We start from the raw sequence: 22085 nt of genomic DNA on the forward strand, positions 1-22085 counted from the left end.
ATTTCCCTTTTTAACTTGTTCATATTTCCTCCACAACCCTGCTAATTCCCTCCATTGAAATTGTACCCATCTTTTGAAATCTTGTCCAACCCTCAAAATCCAGTTCAAATGCTAATCCACACCAATTTGCCTGGAAAGTAGAATAGTCAAGAAAATGATACAAGGCTGGAAAGGATGGCTGGCCCCATACTTTAAAAAATCCTCAACACCCAAGAACAAAACTAAACCTTATTCTATAGACTTCCTAAAGGCTTTGAGCAGAGGCATAGAATGATTCCATTTACATATAAGAAAAATGACTGTCATAATGATTTGAAGGATAGTTTGAAGGAGAAACTAGAAACATGAAAACCTGTTGAAAGGCAATTGCAACAATACCAGTGGTTGATAATGAGGGCTTCAACTAGAACTGTTATAATAGAAATGATCAGATAGGTAGGAATATAAGAGATAATCTGGAAGTGAAATAGCATGACTCAATAATTAAATATTAATTCAATAAGCATTCATCAAGTGTCTATTAGGTATCAGACATTATGCTAATACACCAAAAATATAAATGTGTTGTCTATTCTAGAGTATCAAAAAAAGGTCTCTGCCCTCAAAGTTTACTTTTTTTTTTTTTTAGGGGAAACAACATGTACACAGGTAAGTAAATATAAAATAATATTTTTTAATGATTTCCATAGCACAGGGCACTAAAAAATAGAGATAAAGAGAATAGGTAAGTCTTATATAGGAGGTGGCATTTGAGCTGAGACATGAAGGAAGCTAGAAATTTTATAAGTTGAAAGTGAGGAGAGAAAGCATTGCACACCTGATAGGCAGTTCATACAATGCCTCAGAAATAGGACATAGAATTGTTACTCACTGCAAACATTAAACAGGTCAGTATCTCTAGACCTTATAGGATATGAAGAAAAGTAATATGTTGTTGGAATCCTTACAAAGTGTTAACTCATTAGAGTTGATAGAGACAATACTTATATAATTTAGCATGGTTCAGTATGATTGATCTGATCTTACAGAAGATATTATGGGCCAAAATTTAAAACAAGGTACTAAGTGGAACTGATAGAAACAATGCTGTGTTCACACCTTTAGAGAGCTCATATAAGCAAGAAGCTTTCAGAGCCAAGAAGCACTCTGGGACAGACACAGAGCACTCTGGGAGGAAGCCCACAAGCCCCCTCTCGAAGATGGAGTCAGATTCATTCCAACTTTCATCTTGGTGCTGGCTGGAGATATTTGGAAGAAGAGAAGAAGAAGCTGGCAGAGGCAAAAGATTAGCGGCAGGAGCTCTTGGAACCAAGCAAAGAGATAGGCCTCTAAGAAAGCTAACCAGGCCCAAGGAAAGAGATAATAAATAAATATTTGGATTTTATCATCTGGCTGTATTTGAGGTGATTATTACTCTGAACTGAAATTAAGGTTGCCTTCAGAAAACCTCCCCAAGAAACCTGCTCTCAGAGAACTATCACATTATACAAAAGAGAACATCACAATATGTAATAAGTATGGAAACACAGGCTAGAGTCAGATCATGAAGGGTTTTTAATATCTTCAAATGCATTCTTTGTGGTAGCAAAATGTGAGATAAAGAAGAGAAAAGAGCCAAAAGTAACTTTAAAGTTACGAACAGGGGAAACAAGAATGAGTAGTGGTGCCATAAAAAGATGGAGTCAAGTTTAAAGAAAAGTTTTAAGGAGAAAGTAAGCTTGATTTTATATATATTGACTTTGAAATGTGTTAGGACGGTTCTATAGGCATTTGGAAATGTGAATCATGAGTACAAGACTCAGAATACTCTCCTGTTTCATCTTTATTTCCTAGCTTGCCTGACTTCTTCAAGTCCCAGTAAAATCTTACCTTCTACAGAAAGCCTTTTCCAATCATTTTTAAGTTCAATAATGTTTTCTCTCTGCTGATTATTTCCAACTTATCCTATATATCCCTTATTTGTACATAGTTTTGCATGTCTTTCCCATTGTAGTCTGATCTCTTTAAGAAAAGGGATTGTCTTTTATCTTTTTTTATATTCTTAACATTTAGTGTCTTTCACATAATAGACATTTAGTAAATGGTGAGTGACTGACTTTGACAATTAGATCAGAAACGTAGCAGGGCATAATGGAGTGAGTAAGGAGCTTGGACTCAGCAAGTAATGAGATTAATTCTTGCCTCTAACATTTAATTAGCTGTGAGATTCTGGGCACCTCAGGTAACTCTCTAAGACTTTTTATTAAGTTACAGATGAGTTTAACTCTGTTTCAGGGTTTGTCATGCTAATGAAACCATAGATCTTTAATGTACTGATGTAAAATTAGATTGATTGATATCTATAAACTTCACCCAAACTTTTTGCCCATTATTATTGCCAATCTAAAAAGAATAAAAGAATTTTAGAGGTAGGTGAGATCTCAGAGATAAGCAACAATTCCATTTTTCAAATTAGAAAAAGGTACTAATATTTATAAACTTACATTAATATCTTCTTGCAGTTTCTTAGACTCTAGGGCTGTAGTCATTTTTTCTTGTGCCATTTGTTTGTTTTCTACTGAAAGCTTTTTTAAATTCTCAGTTAATTCAATACTTTTTAGCCTATTAAAACATAAAATGAATTAAATGTATTACATTATTTTATTTTCCCACAATTTCATGCCTTCCTTTACCCAATTAAAAAAACCAAACAAAAGCAAGTTTTCACTCTGTGTAATTTTTCACTCCATAGCCTACTTTACATTTAATTTTTTTCTCCATTACATGCATTAATGTTTGTTTTTAAAAATTTTTATTTCCAAATTCTCTACTTTATCTAAATATGTCTTAGAGATAGATATTTAGCTAGATAATACATTGCAGTCATACAAAACATTTCCATAATAGCCATGCTGCAAAAGAAACATAGATGAAAAATAAGAATAATAAAGTCTGAAAAGTTATGTTTCACAACCAACAGGATGATTTCAGAGAATCCTGGAGAGACTTACATGAACTAATGCTAAGTGAAATGAACAGAACCAGGAGATCATTATACATGGCAACAACAAGATTATATAATGATCAATTCTGATGGACATGGCTCTTTTCAACAATGAGATGATTCAATGATGAAGAGCCATTTACACCCAAGAGAAAGGATTATGGGAACTGAGTGCGGTTCACAACATAGCATTTTTACTCTTCTTGTTTGCTTGCATTTGGTGTTGCTTTTCTTTTTTTCTTGTGCAGCACAATAATTGTATAAATACCTATACATATAATGGATTCAACATATATTTCTACCATGTTTAACATATACTGGACTACTTGCCATCTAGGGGAGGGTGTGGGGGAAGGGGGAGAAAATTGGAACACAGGGTTTTGCAAGAGCTAATGTTGAAGAATTGTCCATGCATGTGTTTTGAAAAATAAAAAGCTTTAATAGAAAGAAAGAAAGAAAGAAGAAAGAAAGAAAGAAAGAAAGAAAGAAAGAAAGAAAGAAAGAAGAAAGAAAGAAAAATTATGTTTCAATCTACATTCAGACTCCATCAGTTGTTTTTGGTTTTGGTTTTTTTGGAGGGAAATAGCATTTTTCACTTTAAGTCCCTAAGAACTGTCTTAGATCATTGTATTGCTGAGAATAGCTATGAGAATCATAGTTGATCAACATACAATATTGCTGTTAAGGTGTACAATGTTGTCCTGGTTCTGCTTGCTTCACTTTGCATCAGATTTCTTTTCAGGATTTTCTTTTTTCTTTTCTTTTTTTTTTCCTTCTTTTTTTCTTTTCTTTTGCTGAGGCAATTGGAGTTAAGTGACTTGCCCACAACAGTCACACAGCTAATAATAAGTGTTGTGTCTGAGACAAGATTTGAACTCGGGTCCTCCTGACTTCAGGGCTGGAAGCTACCCCATTTTCAGGATTTTCTGAAAACAACCTCCTCTCATCATTTCTTATAACACAATAGTATTCTATCACAATGATATAACACAAATTTATTCAGTCATTCCCCTGATGATGGGCATCTCCTCAATTTCTAATTATTTGGTACCACGAAAAGGACACTGTAAATGTTTTTGTACATATAGGTTCTTGTTATGGGCCAGAACTCTGAACTTAAAACAAGTTTTCTTACAAGGTTCTTATTCAGTGGAATTGATGAGGCAATGATTATCTAATTTAGCATGGTGCTTAATAGTTCTCTAAGTTCAGTATGATTGATTTAATCTTACAACAAATAATAGTTTCCTAGTGATATAATGATTGGTTTATATTCAGTGTACAGCATATAAGCTAGGAGCCTTACCCAGGTTTATTCAGAGAGAGCAAGGGAAGACAAGCAGACTGGAGGCTGAAGCACAAGCCCTTGGACTCAAGATTCATTCATCCCATCTCACACCCACCTTGGTGGCAGGCCCTCCTTCTTCATTTTCTCCACTGAAACCAGAAGGCCTCTAAGAAAGCTAGCTGAAGCTCTAGGCAAGGAGATAGGACTTTGAAAAAGGTAATAAAGGATTTGGACTTTAACCACTGGCTACTTTTGTGGTGATTACTCTACTGAAAAGAAGGTTACCCCAGAGATCACCAGGAAACTGAACAAAGAACATTACAGATCCTTTTCATTTTCCTTTGAACTCTTTGTGGTACATACTTAGTAGGACATTTCTGGATTCAAAGGGTTTGCACAGTTTTATAGCTCTTTGGGCACAGTTCTAATTTGTTTTCCAGAAAAGTTGGATCGGTTCATAACTCCATCAATGGTACATTAGTGTCCCTATTTTTCCACCTGCTTTCCAACATTTATAATTTTCCTTTCCTGTCATATTAGTCAGTCTGATAGGTAAGAGGTGATATCTCTAATTAATAATGATTTAAAGCACTTTTTCACATGACTATGGCTTGCTTTGATTTCTTCTGGAAACTACCTGTTCATATCCTTTGACATTTATCAATTGGGGAATGAGTCTTATTCTTACAAATTTGACTTAGCTATATATTTGAAATACCTTTATCACAGAAACTCTGTAAAAAATTTTTTTCCAGTTTCCTACTTTTCCTTCTAATCTTGGCTGCACTGATTTTATTTTTGTTTCTTAAATTTCACACAATGCTATTATGCTCTTTGTCTCTTATTTGACCATAAATTCTTCTCTTATCCATATATCTAATAGGTAAAATATTCCATGTTACCATAATTTGCTTATATTACTTTTTATGTCTAGATCATGTAGTAATTTTGACCTCATATTGATATATAGTGTGAGAAGTTGATCCATCTCTAGTTTCCATCAAACTGATTTCCAATTTTCCCAGAGTTTTTTGTCAAATAATGATTTATTATTTAAAAAGATTGGATCTTTGGGTTTCTCAAAAACTAAATACTTTGATTATTTATTACTCTGTTTTGTGTACCTAAGTTATTTCACTGATCCATCACTCATTTCTTAGCAATTACCAGATTGTTTTACTGATTACTATTCTATAACCCAATCTGAGATCTCATACTGCTGGGTACTTTCACTTTTTTTTTCATTTATTCTCTTGATATTCTTGATCTTTTTTCCCTCCAAATACATTTTATTATTTCTTATAGCTCTTTAAAATAAAAATTTTGGTGGCTTGGTTGATATGACACTGGTTAAGTCAATCAATTTAGGTAGTAATGCCGTTTTTATTATATGGGTTTAGCTCTAGAACCATTAGAATTCTGCCTAGATTCCTCTTCATTCCTACTTATTCCACAGCTCTGACAATCTCTCTTTTTTTTAACTTTTGTCTCTAAATTCAATTCTGTGCTCATAGCTTCTCTTAAATGTTCTGGATTTCCACAAGCAAATACCAGTTGCCTTTCTTTTCTCTTCTTCCCTTTCCAAGTCTCCCACCATGGTGCAATGGGGAAAACAACCCAAAACAAAACACTGAACTTGGAGTTATAGGATCTGAATATTCATGAATCCCAGTTCTCCCATCTATCTGACTCTGGTCAAGTCATTTAACTTCAGACTCAAAATCTCTCTCATCTGTAAAATAATAACTGTAATAGTCTCTCTAAAATGTAATCTTCTCTGTTGAGGTTTTCTTGGGGTCTCTGGAGGCAGCCTTCGCTTTAATTCAGTAATCATCCCAAGTGTAGCCAGGTGTTAAAGTTCAAATCCCTTACTGCGTCCTTCAAAGTCTTGTCTCCTTCACTTGGGGTTCGGCTAGTTTTTCTGGAGACCTATCTCTCTCCTTGGGTCCAAGAGCTTGAGCTCCCACGGGCCTTCTCTGGCTTCTGAATCTCCCCAACCGGATCCTGGCTGAAGCTCCAAGAGCTTCTAGTGCACTTGTCTTTCTGGCCCTGAGAGTTTCTTGCTCATGTGCCCCACGCTGAGCATACATCAATCATTATATCACTAGGAAACCATTATTTGTTGTAGGATTAAATCAATGCTAAACTAGATTTAACCATTGTTTCCTCAATTCCACTTAATACCTTGTTTCAAGTTCTGGACCATAACATCTCCTTGTAGGATTAAATCAATCATACTGAACCATGCTAAATCAGATAACTATTGTCTCTATCAATTCTACTGACTTAGTACCTTGTACGAATCCTTTGTTTCAAGTTCAGAGTTCTGGCCCATAACAAATAATAGATAACATTTATATAATGCTTATTATTGAGTAATTTGCTAATCACTTTACAATTATTTCATTTGATCCTCAAAGAAACCCAGGGATATAAGTGCTTCTTGTTATCCCCATTGTACAAATAAGACAAAGAGAGTTAAGTGACTTGTCCAAGTAAAACAGCTAGTAAGTATCAGGACTTCATGAATTAAGTCTAATACTCCATGTAGAAGGGTGGTACAATGAATAAAGTGTTGGCCTGTAGTTAGGAAGACCTGAGTTCAAATATAGCCTCAGACATTGAATAACTGTAACTCTAACCAAGTCACTTAATTTCTCTCTGTCTTAAGTAATTGCTCCTAAATAAATCTTAAATGAAGGAGCTCTATATTCTAATACCAGTGTTTGCTTGTTCAAACAAGCAAAAGTTATTTTAAAACTTGTATGGAATATGACTGTTTTATTAAGAAATGATCAGCAAGATGATTTCAGAGAGACTTACATGGACTGATGCTAAGTGAAGTGAGCAGAACCAGGAAATCATTGTACATGGCAACAAGATTATATAATGATCAATTCTCATGGACATGGCTCTCTTCAACAGTGAAATGATTCAGGGCAGTTCCAATGGTGTTGTGATGAAGAGAGCCATCTACACCCAGAGAGAAGACTGTAGGCAGTGAGTGTGGATCACAACATAGTATTTTAACTCTTTATGTTGTTTACATTTTGTTTTCTTTCTCACTTTTTTTTTTTCCTTTTTGGCCTGATTTTTCTTGTGCAGCACAATAATTGTGGAAATATGTATAGAAGAAGTGCACATGTTTAACATATATTGAATTATTTGCCATCTAGGGGAGGTGGTGGGGAGGAGAGAGGGAAAAAATCTGGAACACAAGATTTTAAAAGGGTGAATGTTGAAAATTATCCATGCATATATTTTGAAAATAAAAAGCTTTAATAAAAAAAAATTATCCATGTGCATATATATATTTTCTGAAGCAATTGGGGTTGTGACTTGCCCAGAATTACACAGATAGGAAGTGTTAAGTGTCTAATACAGACTTGAACTCGAGTCCTCCTGACTTCAAGACTGGTGCTCTATCCACTGTGCCACCTAGCTGTCCCTATACATATGTTTTGTAAATAAAAAGCTTTAAAAAAAAAAAAAAAACTTGCTTATCCTATAAGGAAAAACTCTTGTAAATAGATCATACAATTGTATCTTATTTTTTAAATATTTTTCCCTCAATTACATACATTTTCTTTAAGTTTTGAGTTCTAAATTCTATCTCTCTCTACTTTATTCCCATCTCTCCCCGAGATAGCAAGCAATCAGATATAGATTATATATATGCAATCAGGTGGAATCATGTGAAATATTCCCATATTAATCATTTCATACAAGAATATTCTAGTAAAATTTTAGGGAAGGAAGGAAGGAAAAAGGAAGGGAGGGAGGGAAGAATGGAGGGAAGAAAGGAAGGGAGGAGAGAAAAGTAAAAAAAATAGGATTCTGATAATACCAGTTCTTTCTTTGGAAGCAGATTTTGTTCTTTTGTTCTTTGTCTTGGAACACTGTTATTGCTGAGAATAGCTAAGTCATGCACAATTCATTGAACAATATTGCTGTTACAGCGTACAATATTCTCTGGTTCTGTTTACTTCAGTTTGCATAAATTCATGTAATTCTTTCCAGGTTCATCCTGCTTGCTTATTTCTTATATTTGCAAAAATAGCAAATCCAGTAACACTTCAACACAATCACATATACAACCCCCAATTGATGGTCATTCCTTTGACTTTCAATTCTTAATCATCACAAAAAGAGCTGCTATAAATATAATTGTACTTTTAAACAAAAGAGAACAATATTAATTTTTCTTTTGTGGATGGTTGCAAACAAGGTTCTCCAAGACCAAGAGTACCAGATTTGAAAAAAAAAAAAAAGTCTCCAGTGGATCCTTGCAAATGGAAAGGGACCATATACTATTCCAATTGAGTCCACAGTACAGTATTCATTCTGGGGATATTCCTCCAAGTACTACTTACATTAGTTAGTGGGTCAGGTTCCTACACGCAGATAAGTGTTTTTCTTCAATATTCTAGGGATATCCTATAATGGTTAGATTTTCTAATACTGTTACTTATGAGCCTTCATGAGTAAGACTGCATTAACAGTCACTCAACTCAATCACTCACTCAATGTTAAATATTTGCTACATATGTGGTAAACACTAGGAATATCAAAATAACAAAAACAAATAGGAAATAGTTTCTATCTTCAAGAATCATATATTTTAACGAGGGGGAATCAATACTTCAATAATCTTTTGGAAAGGGTATTTACTGAAAAAGTATAACACAGAGGCATGGAAGTGGTAAAGTGGCTAGAGCACCAGCCCTGAAGTCAAGAGGACCTGAGTTAAAATCTGACCATAGACACAACACTTCCTAGCTGTGTTACCCTGGATGAGTCATTTAACCCCAATTTAACCTCAATTGCCTCTTCAAAAAAAAAAAAGTATAACATGAACAGGTCTTCTTAAAAACCATTACTCCCAAAACAGGGACACGCTTCCTCCTACATATGTAAGATCCCTGGGTTAAAGTGAGCTCAGGTTTAGAATGCAACAATAATGAAGCACACATGGAGAAAACACACAAACTCACAACTCTCGATTACTAGAATTTTTTTTTCCTTTTGTGAAGTCCTCATGAAGTTCTACTTAGTAATAATTCTCTACTGGACTCAAAGGACTGATGCTTTTCTAAAGTCCATAGCTAAGATACTTCTTTTCACCATGAGGGGTTTCACTCACTGAAGTTATTACTGTCCTTATCGACTGTCTTTCCACATCTGACTACAGGCACTTCCTCTGTTATCAGTCACAGTGTTGGCTCTATTGGCCATCATTATCTCTTCCAATAACTCTTGGGATCTCTTATAGATCTGATGAATTACCGAGCTTACATAGTCATTCTCTCCTTCTCAATTTCCTCTCAAGGTCTTGACTACAAATTCCTTCTCTACAACACTGGCATGCTCCTAGAATATGTAATACCTTTCTGTTTTATACATAGGTCCATTTCTTTTTAGCAATAGTTTCTTTTTAGCAAATCAAAAATATTTCTTGTGTGACTTTATCCAGTGATCAAACACTATTTCTCTTAACACTGGTTTAAGAATTTGTTTGTAACTTATTAAGAATTTGTTTGGAACTAATTTATACTTTTTCTTTCAATTGAGTTGTCTGAAATTTCTATGATTACATTAATTGGTATGGGAATACAAATCCCACTCTTAAAACTATTCTAATCATTCATTCTGATAGCATATTTTGGCCATTAATTGGGAAATGACCCATATTTTTATAGATTTGACAAAGTTCTTTATATATTTGAGACATGAGATCATTATCTAAGAAACTGTAAAATTTTTCCTCAGTGTTCTGCTTTCCTTCTAATCTTGGTTACATTTGTTTTATTTCAATAAAAAAATTTAATTTTTAATTTTAATAAAAAAATAATCAAAATTATTCATTTTATACTTATTTTTGTTTATCTCTTGCTTATTCATAAATTGTTAGCTTATCACATAAGTCTAAAAACTAACAATAAGTTCCATGTTCTTATAATTTTTTTGTACTCTTTCTATACATATCTAAGTCATGTATTCATTTTGACCTTATCTTGGTAAATTATGTAAAGTAGTGGTCTATGCCCATTTTCTGCCATACTGCTTTCCAGTTTCCCAACAATTTTTTACCAAATAATTAATTCTTAAATAATTCCAAAAGCTTAAATCTTTATACTTGTCACATACAAGTTCTTCCCATTCACATTCAAATTTATAATTGCTATTTGTGAATTTCCCTTTATCTTATTCTTACTATTTTCCTTCTCAGCCCCTTTTTACCCTGTCTCGGATAGCTTATCTTTTCTCCTTACCCTCCTATTCCTTATTTTACCCAGCCCTCCTTTATTTTCTCCCTAATCTTGAAATCTATACACCCTTCTAAAAAGTCCATTCGACAACCTCATCCTCATCCCCCAGTTTTTATCACCTCTTTATAATTTCAGAAGACTTCTACACCTTTCTGGATGAACATGTTGTTCCTTCTACAACCCAAATGAGTGTAAGATACAGTTATCATCCCTCTACACCACCTACTTCCTCTGTTGTTCTTTTTATGTCTGATTTTTATAATTGCTCTTTTTTACTTCTTCCTATCCAATTTTGTTTTTTAGAATCCTTCATCATACACAACTCAGCCACAACCTTTCTCTTAAACTATCAAACACTATTCCCTTTAGAACTTTTGCTATTAAAAGCATTGGATTGCTCACTTTTTCCCCTTTTCAACCTGTCCTTTTTTACTTCTGTGCCTTTGTTCATATTATTTCTCCTAGTGTCTAGAATGTATTCTCTCCCCTTTCTCAGCTCTAATATTCATCTGCTAAAATTCTTCCTTTCTTTTAAGTCAAGGGCCACCTTGTCCATGAACTTCTCCCATAGTCTTCTTGGTTATAAGTGATATCTCCGTCCTCATATTGTACATTTACAGAGACCTCTCTTTTGGTATTATTTACTAATTTATATTTAGATATTTGGTGTGCACATATTCCCATTCTAGCTTGTAAACTTTATAGAACAAAGGATTAAGTAAGATTTCTTCTTTGTATTCTCAGTACTTAGCACAATATCCTATACATATTAGGAGCTAAATACATTGCTTTTTTCTCAATAGCACTAATTTAAACTGAATTGAAAACTGCCATTCACATCTTTTCAGTTGTTCTTACATCAAGACTGTGAAGCTAAACATAAAAAGTTTATTAGTGTTAGGAGAAGCAGCCTGGTTTACATGTGGTAGATTAGTTGTGAATTTAAGGTCATCTATCTCCTATACTTGTAGCAATTATCTTTAAGAATACTATCCTTGTAACATTACACAACAGTCATGTGTGTCTGGGTTATTCCATTATTTAAGAAGCAATATAAATAAATAGATATTCATCTAATTATTCATGTAAGTTTATCTATGAGATAATTATGAGAAATATTAGGGAATAGTAGAAATATGGCCTTAGAATCAGAAACACCTTCATTCAAGGCATGTGTAGAACCCATTCTGGCTAACTGGCCCTAGACAAGTCATTTTACCCTCTCAGTGCCCCAGATTAAGACGATATGTGGTATGTTAATATGGTAAGAGCAAGTACTTATCTGCATTCATATAGTATCTTTACCCAAAATTCCTAATGAACAAAAATCACAGATCCAATCTTTCCAAGATGGTTTAAAACAAAACTTTAGGAGAAAATGCATGTGATTTATCTATATATATAAAACATACCTCTCTTGTTCAAGTTCAGTTTTAAGTTCTTCAACCTGTTGTAAGTAATTTTGTTCATTTGTAGCAGTTTCATTTAATTTTATTTCCAAGTCATGTACTTCTTTCTAAAAAAGAAAAAATATGTAAACATATGAAACCTGGTTTAAAAATGTTTTCATTATTAAAAAATGATTACAAAAGTAGCAATACAATGCAACTCATCTGATTAGTTAATTTCAGTTCTTAAAAGATCTATATCTTCAGAGTGGTTATTTCCCTCCAATGATGCACATCACAACATTTCCATGCTTTAGCACATGGTATATTATAAGTTGTAACAGAAAAATTAAATTGACTTTCAGCCAGTCTTTTAATGAGCTTTTCTAAAAATGATTTGGGCTATATTTAAGGGTGTGCCCATGATAGCCATGCTCATTTCTCTCCTGACTCTGGACTTTTATACGGACTCTTCCCACATTCTCATCCCAAATTTTCAGCTCCCTTTATGTGTCATTTTTCCCTTTAAATTCCTTGAGGGTAGGGACTTTTTTCTTATGTCTATTTTTGTATTGTTAGTACTTAATAAGGTGCCTGGTATATAATAAAAATTTAATAAATGTTTTGTCTTTCAATTTAGGCTGATCTTCACTACACATATACACACGATTCAGCACTAAGCTATGCTCAAATACCTTCCAGCTTTCCACTATCTCCCAGAATTTGTGCAACTAGCACAATATACAAAAATACACATTATACAGAAACTCTATTCCACAAAATAGTATCAGAATAGATTATGTATATTGTACAAATGTTATATGAGATTTTATAGCTACTTTGAAATTCATACAGATAAAATATTGGAATTTTTAAATAATAAGCTTTGAAGATTATATTTATGGAATAGTACTTTCATTGAACTGAGATGTTTTCATTAAAAGTAGTCCCCTATGTGGCTCTCTTCAACAATGAGATGAACCAAATCAGTTCCATTTCTTCAATAATGAATAGAACTAGCTATACCTAGCTAAAGAACTCTGGGAAATGAGTGTGAACCACTACATAACATTTCCAATCCCTCTGTTTTTGTCTGCATGCATTTTTGATTTCCATCTCAGGTTAATTTTACATTATTTCAAAGTCCAATTCTTCTTGTACAGCAAAATAACTGTATGGACATGTATACATATATTGTATTTAACATATACTTTAACATATTTAACATGTATTGGTCTATCTGCCATTTGGGGAAGGGGGTGGGGGGAAGGAAGGGAAAAGTTGGAACAGTAAGTTTTGCAAGGGGCAATGCTGAAAAATTATCCATGCATATATCTTGTAAATTAAAAGCTATAATAAAAAAAGTAACCCACTAATAAAATTGCAATCTCATTCTTCCTGTATATTTTCATAAAGATTTTCATAGAGAATAAATAGGTTCATGGGCCAATCACTGCTGATATTTTTTTAGCCACTTTTTTAAAAAGTAAAAATATCACCTGTAATATTTCCTATTCCTTTAGAATTTCCTGTCTTCTTTTTCTTTTTAGGCTATCTCTATCTATTTTAAATTTATTCTGTCTCTAGTATAGATTTTCTTCTACATATATTTAGTCAGGAATAGTCTATTTACCCTAATTTCAACTTTTTTAAATGGCATTATCATTTCCCTATAAAGTACACCAAGTATTGATGTAATGTCCAAATGTGGTGGCTCCATTAGCATTACCCATCTCACTCTCAACAGATCACTATAAAAATATTTGTTTTATTATGCTTTGAATTTGTCCTCTTTCTCCTTTCATCTCCAAATATTCCTCAGAGGATTAGGGTTAGTTGAATCTCATAACAACACAATTGACTAAATGAGGCAGTGTTGGAATCCTAGTCCAACAATGCAGAACATAATAAGAATTCATTACACTTACTGTTTGCTGTAGTAATCAGATAAAATTTTATTTTGCATAGTAAAAATGATTTAAAAGATTTTCTTCATGCAAAAAAAAAAAGCTTTCATAAATATATTAAAGTCATGCAGGTTGTCTTGACGTGTAAAAACAGATAAAAATTTACTGTTAATATCAAATGAAGCATAAAACAGGGAGATATGCTTGCCAAATTTCTATGTCACTGTGGTGAGTATGCTCTGCACAAAGTTTCAAGTAGAAGAGACATTCCCTACAGATTGTTATGCTTGTTTGCGAGTGACAGTGTCCTGATTGTATCCATTCCTGGAATACTGTAAAATTTTCTTAATAAGATTCAGAATAATTCAAAACACTTTGACCTAACTATCCAATTGGAAAAAAAAAAATAAAAAAACCTATTGTTGAAACCAGGTTAAGTGGACAAACTATATCCAACAAAATATGTAATCTTGGACAGGCACTAAGGATGAACAATGTACTGGGCCCACAGTTGAACAGAAGGAAGAGAGGAGACTAGATTGCAATTGGGAAATCATGTAGTGCTTTTTAGTGATCCAAAGTCTCTCCTTAAAATAAAGACGCATTTCTTTTATATCAATAGTCTTTCAGTGATACTATGTGACAATGGATCATAGGATACCACAGTCTCTAAAAAATTAAAATGATGTCACCCAAATGACAACAAAAAGGAATATAGCGAATATGACTGGATTATAATGTGTTACCAATTGGATAGGTAGGGATGCTTAGGATAAGTAAAATAAAGGATGTCATTAGAGAGCTATATGACTAGAAATACAGATGGACTAGTTATGTAGCAAAAGGGATAACAATTTTAAATGTCTATAAATATTAAGATCATTTTAAGAAACATCCATAGTAACAAAAATAGAAACAAAATAAACAGTTACACAAACCTGTCTGATTTGAAGAATCCCATTTAGTTCTATTTCTGTTGCCTGCAGTTTTTCAATAATCATCTCTAAATGTTTCTTTTCATTTAAAAGTCTTTGATTTTCCTCCTAATAAAGAATATAAAGGAATCATGAATTCCAAAGTACAAATATTCAAAATAATGAAATCTGCAAATAAAAGTTGTGAACAGAATCATTTCAATAAAATTTTTCTCTTTGTCTGGAACTACAAATGCATTTTTATTCAACAAATGAAGAAATAAATACAAAGGAACTGTGATATAATTAAAAGCACCTTGTAGATAAAGTCAAAAGAACCTAAGTTTTAGATGTAACTATATTATTAGCTAGCTTTGTGGACATAAGGAAATTATTAAATTCTTTTCAGAACTTAATTTTCTTACATGCAAAATAAGTAGTTGAACAAAAAATTTTTAAAGATTCCTTCTAGATCAAAAACTTTATGATTCATTGAGGAGATTATTTCTAAGCTCCTTTATATTTTTTGATAGATCTGATTCTTTGAAAACCTGTCAATTATAAGGGCAAGTAAAATGAAAATCAGTTTGTAAGTATTAGGTTCATGTGTTACATGGTCATATATATGAAAGGAAAGGAGAAAACCACATAATATAGAAAATCTCATTTTAACAAAATCATCTTAATTTCTAATTCTGAAAAGATTCATATTCATATTCATAAGTATATTTTGATTAATCAAGTTCAGAAAAAAATTTTAACTCATATCTATACCAATTCTTGTTTATATAGGAATCCATCTCTGTAATAAAAATGTTACTTTGCCATTTACCTTTTTGTAATATGTATTTTTATGCCAGTAACAGGTTTCAAAAAAGAATGTAGATGTGCTATTCAGTGAGGGCAATAGTAAACAGACTATTAAAGATCTGATTGTTCTCAGAGTGAAAATAATTTAAAAATCAATTATCTGAACACACAAATAATATCACCTTATATGTACCCTGAAAATTAAAATCCACAATCAGATATCATATCTTTAAAAGTTCATTAAAATTGGATTGTGCTTGCAAACTAAACCTATATATGAAATATAAATGAATTTCCTTAGTAAATACTCATATTACTAAAAGAATGAACACAACTTTCAAAGGAGTCTTATTTACAACCATAAAGTGTCACATTTATTTTAATATAAGATTATAGTTTTAGGAGTAGAAGAAGCTGTAAAGGGTATCTGCTTCCATTCCCTCATGTAACAGATGGAGAAATTGAGGTCAAACAATATTAGAGCATTTGCCCAAGACAAGAATAAACTTAAATTTAGTTACTCTGATTCCATGGACAGTATTCTTTCTATTGTACTACAGTAAAATTGTTGATAGGACACATGATAATTAGATTAGCAATGTGTGATTTTTTTTCCTTCAACAAATAAAGATATGCAAAGAAATTATAATATATAAACATAATGAAATATTATATCCATTAAGAACTAATGAATTAAAATACTATAGATAAACATGAAAAGACTTATATAAACTGACACAAAGCAAAATAAATGAAAGCAAGAAAGCAATATACACAATTGTACAATATGAGTGAAACAACAACAACAAAGATCCCCTAAAACGAAACATTGTGTAATTATATTCATCAAGCCCAGTCCTAAAGAAAAGAGAAAATAAATACTTCTTTCTTTGTATAAATGGGAAATATGGGAAAATAAAAAATAAAAAATCATGAAATACACACTCAAACCTGATTTGTTTTCATTAATTTTTCGAGATGGCTATAGGAAAGAGAAATGGAAGGGGCATCTTTGAAAAAGCAAAGCACTGTTTAATAAAAATCCATTGTAAAATATGTTTTTGAAAAGGTGGGACCTAAAATAAGTATTATTAAATTTTAGAAGTCATTATAACATCCTGGACAAAATAAGCCTACTAACAGTTGTCACACTGTATTACATTATTAAGAGAAACAATGATACATATTTACCAAGATGCCTTTTAATTCTTCAAGTTGCATTTCTTTGTCCTTTTTACATAGTTTCATGTCTTCTAAAATGAAAAGATAAATGTTAAAAGAACTAAATGTATTATTGAGGTTTAAAGATTAAAAATTATGTGTGAAGTGACTGAAAAAATAAAAAATAGAAGAAATCAATCTCTGTATGTGTGTGTGTTTGTGTGTGTGTATAAATTTGTTAACACATAATATGTATGTGGTCATTGTATTAGACACTGAAGACACCATAACTTAAGGGAAAACATTCCCTACATTCAAAAAGTTGATATAATTTTGAAGCAAAATAAATATAAAGTAAATCCAAGGAATTTTTTGGTAGGGAAAATACTAGAAGCTAGGGTGATTGGGAAAGACTTCATGTAAAGGTTAGCACTTGAACTAGGCTTTCAAGGGAACTAAAGATTCCAAGAGATAGAGATAGAGAGAAACATAGAGGATAGCCTGATCAAAGGTACAGAGATGAGAGATATTATGTTGTGTAAGAACAACAAAATGTTCAGTTTGGCAAGAAATAAGAAAAAGCATTTTGAAAAGGGAACCACTAAGCAAAGATAAGGGACGCTGAAAAAAAAAATTGATAACTGGGTAACAAATGTGGACAGATAGCATAAATGCATAAGACCCAACTTCCTAAACTGTGTTTTATGACCCTCTCAAATATACTTTCTCTCCACAATTTTTAACCATGGATGACATAAAAGACCCAAAATGGAACTATATGAACACAATCACAAAACAGTCTTCATGAAAATACAGAGCTAAATAATTGGAGAAATATTGTTTGTGCATAGGCTAAACTAGTACAGATAACAATGACAGTACTACCTAAATTAATTTACATATTCAGTGTTATACCATCAAACTACCCAAAAATTACTTTGTAGACTGAAAATGGGGATAAATAATAGCACCTATTTCCCAGAATTGCTGATGAGGATCAAATGAAATAATATTTGGGGAAAAAAAAAAACTTAGCACAGTGCCTAGCATATAGTAGGAGCCATATAAATGTTTATTCCCTCTCCTTCCCCCACCTCAAAAGGAAAGGGATTTCCTCTAGCAATTCCAAAGTCCATAAAGTTCAAGATTCTATGTAGGCTTTTGAAGTGAAAAATACTGTTAAGTTCAAGAGTATCTTATTTTACAATCCAAGTATATTTTCTTTTTGGGAAGTCCAAAGAAATGAGAGGTATGGGGAAAAAATTAGGAAGAGAAACAGTCTAAATAAAAGAGGCACTGAAAATGCTGAAGAAAATTACATTAAAAATCAGAATTGGATTTTTCTTGTGCAGCATGATAAATGTGGAAGTATGTATAGAAGACTAACCATATGTTTAACATTTATTGGATTACTTGCTATCCAGAGGATGGGGTAGGGGAGAAGGAAAAAAAAATTGGAACACAAGGTTTTGCAAGGGTGAATATTGAAAACTATCTTTGCATGTATTTTGAAAATAAAAAGCTATTATTTAAAAAATCAGAATGGGGCAGCTAGGTGGCGCAGTGTATAGAGCTCCAGCCCTGAAGTCAGGAGAACCTGAGTTTAAATTTGACCTCAGACACGGAATACTCCCTAGCTATGTGACCTAGGCAAGTCACTTAACCCCAATTGCCTCAGCAAAAAAAAAAAAAAAATCAGAATTGGCCAAATGGTTAAAAAAAAAAAAAAGAAAGAAAGAAAGAAAAAAGAAAAAAAAAAAGGTACAAAACATAATTGAAGAAAACAAATCCTTAAGAATTAGAATCAAGAAAAAATAAAACAGAAAAAAAATTTTTTAAATATCCCATGAAAAACACTGACCTGGAAAGTATACTGAGGATAGATAAATTTAAGAATTATTAGTCTATCTGAAAGTCATGAACTAGAAAATAGTTTTTAAATCATTGTTTAAGAAACTATAAAAGAAAGCTACCTAACATCTTAGAAAAAAAAGGCAAAATGAAATTAAAAGAATCTACCAGTCATCTCCTGAAAGAAATACAAAATGAAAAATCCTAGAAATATTATAGATAAAATCCAGAGCTCCTAGAGTCAAGGAAAAGATACTTCAAGCAGCTAGAAAGAAATAATTCAAAAACCACAGAAAAGACCAGAGCTGAATAGAAAATCTGACGCTCAAAAACATAAGAATCAAGAAGATAAAACACTTTCTGGAGAAACTCATGGAAACCTTTTGGGGAAGCTTAAAAAGTAAACATGAGTGGAAAATCCTAAGGGACCAAACACCATTAAAATGTCTACAATTCTATAAGGAAGATGAAATATGTAATACCTGAGAACTGTATCAGTATTGGGATAATCAGAAAGAATGTACTTACACAGAAGACACAAGTGGGAGTGGACTAAATTAGGATGATCTCAAAAGAAGAAAAGAAGAGAGAGGGGAAAGGAATGCACTGGGAGAAGGGAAATGGGGAAAATTATCTTAGATAATAAGATAAAGGCAAGCTAAGAAGAGTTTATATAATGGACAGGAATATGGAGGGGAGGGAGCAGACAACACATTGCTATAATCTGGACTGGTTCAAGGAAGGAAGAATATACATACACACAATACACCCACACATACAATACATACATATTTACATATACACACATATATACACAGTTGGGTACAAAAACTCATTTTACTTGACAAGCAGAAGGGAAAGGGGCTAAGAGAAAAGGCAGGGGCTGGAGGGAAAGAGGGAGCATAGATCATGTGCCAGTCCTTTATTTTAACTCTATGTATCTTTCTGTTTTTCACTATATCCTTGTAAACATTTTATTGGTTTCTCTCTTCTAATCTATTTTGCTATTCCCTTCCATTTTAGGATTGAGTCCATTCCATTCACATTCACAATTATGATTGCTAATTGTATGTTTCTTTCCATCCTATTATAGTTATCCTTTTCTTTTTTACATTGTTCTTGCTACAAGAATGTTTTGTTTCTAACCACTTTTTCCTTTACTCTATCCTCCCTCTTTCCCCCCAATCCCTGCCTTTTCTTTTAGCCTCTTCTCCTCCTATACTTTCTTGATATAGATCAGGATGGCTGGAGATAGCCTTGAATGAGCAGGAGACCTTGGTCTTTTTAAGCTAAAGTCTTTAATAGGTCTCATTTTGACTAAAGCAATACCCAAGCAGTGAAAGGCAAGGTAAAAAATGAAGCAGATAATGGCCTCTCTTCCCTACTCAAAACACATGCACACATGTATATGTGTGTGTATGTATGTATATATTGTGATATGGACATATATACATATGCATACATGTACAGTACATATGCATTGAAAGAAAATGATTTAAAATTCAGAGTTAAGAGGGCAAGATCCTAGAGGACCTTGAATGAGATTGAATAGAGCACAAATTTAAGAGTTAATTTGGGCAAGAAGAATAGCAATTTCAATTTCAAATAGCAATTTGAAAACAAAGAAAAGGAGGAAAGCATGCGCAAGGCATAGATTCTGAGATATCAAGAAGATAAAGCATGAACTGTGTCATTTAGCCTCAATTTTCTCAACAAGCAGAAGACACAATAAGCTGAAAAAGTACTAAGACTGAAACTAGGTTTGAGAAAAGACTAATATTTGCAAGAGAGCTGTGAAAAATGTAGAAAGGAATTAATTTTTAAAAGCAGTGAGGGCCCAGTTAAAGCTTGATAGCACAATTGTTAATTACATATAAAATTATATATGACACATATTTAAAATAAACTTTCATTTTTCCTACATATAGTTAATTCTTCAAAATGGCTAAAGTATGCAGCATGCATATATGACTTGCAAAACATATCCAATATTTCTAACAATAAAAACTTCTAAGAATCCTGAAATGAAAAATCTAAGTCTCCCAGGTCCCTTCAGGTTCCTTACAATTAAAGGAATTCATAAACTGGAAAACATAGTAACCTTTTAAGATTTGATTTTAAGACTTTCCCATTTCCTTAAAGCTAGACAAAATGATCAAATAAAATTTTAATTTTAAATTAATTATTTTAAAAGCATATTTGTTGTTCTTTAAACCTTACCCAGTTCATCTGATTTCTTCTGTAGCTCCAAGGTAAGAATTTTCAACTGTTCTTCATTTTGCTTTAATCTTTCAAAATATATTTTAAAATGTCAAATGTTAACTACAAATAATATTTAAGCAAGCAATTCCATTATCTAAGGTCAGATTATATAAAAAATGGTCAAAATGTAAGTACTATATTTATTTGCCTACTACATTTGAGTACAAACATCCCTTTGAAATCAAAAGGGAATTTTACATTTAATTCATTATCCATTCTTATAAATATTTATTTTGAAAATAAGATATTTTATCATTAAAAATAAATTCCAGAATCCTATCTTGTGTTGCCTTTATTTAAAAATATAACTCATATGCCTATAATCTTATTTCTTAAATTTTTACTTCAAACTAAGCACTCAAAAAGAAATACAAAGAACTATGACTCAAGAATCATATATAGGATGTACTTTGATATTCAATGCGACCACTAAAAAGAAGAAAGATTTTAAAACTAGCTTTATGACTTGGACAATTCACTTAACCTCTTCCCTTTCTAATGAAATAGTCAAGGGAAGGAAGGAACAAAAGAAAATGAGAAGCTTTCTCTTTTACCTAACTTGGACTTGGCTTAAATTTGAATCTTTAACTCTAGAACTCAAATCTTCCATTGCTGGCCTATATATTTCTAGACTCAGCCCTGTAATGGCCCAAATGAGATTTTATGTATGTGCATGAGTGATCTTCTCAGGCAATCACATTGTTTTCTTCTTTGATCTGATCAAAATATTTATATCTCATAAAATGATTCCAGGGTATGAAACATTTTGTTTTTATACTTAGAATCAAATTCTTTTATTATAAATGTGATAAAAGGAGAATGCCATCCTGACACATAATGTATAAAAGAGTAGTGGCTAGATATCATAAAAACAAATTTTTGTTGTTATTAGCTAAAATTTATATAATGTTTTAAGGATATTTTAGTTTGGAAAGCCATAAGATTTCTAAGTGAATTAATAGGGGAATCAACTGAAACACTCAATGATAGCACTGAGTTGATTACTCTACCCAAAGTCAGAAGTGAAAAGGAAAGGGAAAGGAAAGATGTCATAGCTAAAGTAGACAATTGAATGGAAGGGAAGCATGGTCTCAGATCTAGGATCCATTATAAACAGTAGGCTAAGTTTATCTGTGCTGGATAATATGGACAACATGGCCCCTGGACAGTCATTAAAAGTTGGCTACACTGTTACTACCGACTTATATAAACTCTTCTTTGGGTTTTGGAGGTCCTTATAGCCATGGCCCCA

The 22085-nt window shown here is 32.4% G+C and overlaps 1 protein-coding gene across 1 annotated transcript in view; it reads right to left on the reverse strand.

The window, feature by feature from the left end:
• SYCP1 (synaptonemal complex protein 1) overlaps nt 1-22085 on the reverse strand; it is a 94166-nt gene that overhangs the window by 33560 nt on the left and 38521 nt on the right. Inside the window, exons 14-18 of the mRNA XM_051996542.1 lie at nt 20792-20859; nt 16751-16812; nt 14774-14878; nt 11953-12056; nt 2484-2601 (exon numbers count right to left, since the gene is read on the reverse strand). Coding sequence (XP_051852502.1) covers nt 2484-2601; nt 11953-12056; nt 14774-14878; nt 16751-16812; nt 20792-20859 — 457 coding nt within the window. The remainder of the gene's footprint in view (nt 1-2483; nt 2602-11952; nt 12057-14773; nt 14879-16750; nt 16813-20791; nt 20860-22085) is intronic.

This window comes from Antechinus flavipes, chromosome 4, assembly GCF_016432865.1.
Source record: "Antechinus flavipes isolate AdamAnt ecotype Samford, QLD, Australia chromosome 4, AdamAnt_v2, whole genome shotgun sequence".
Classification (NCBI taxonomy): domain Eukaryota; kingdom Metazoa; phylum Chordata; class Mammalia; order Dasyuromorphia; family Dasyuridae; genus Antechinus; species Antechinus flavipes.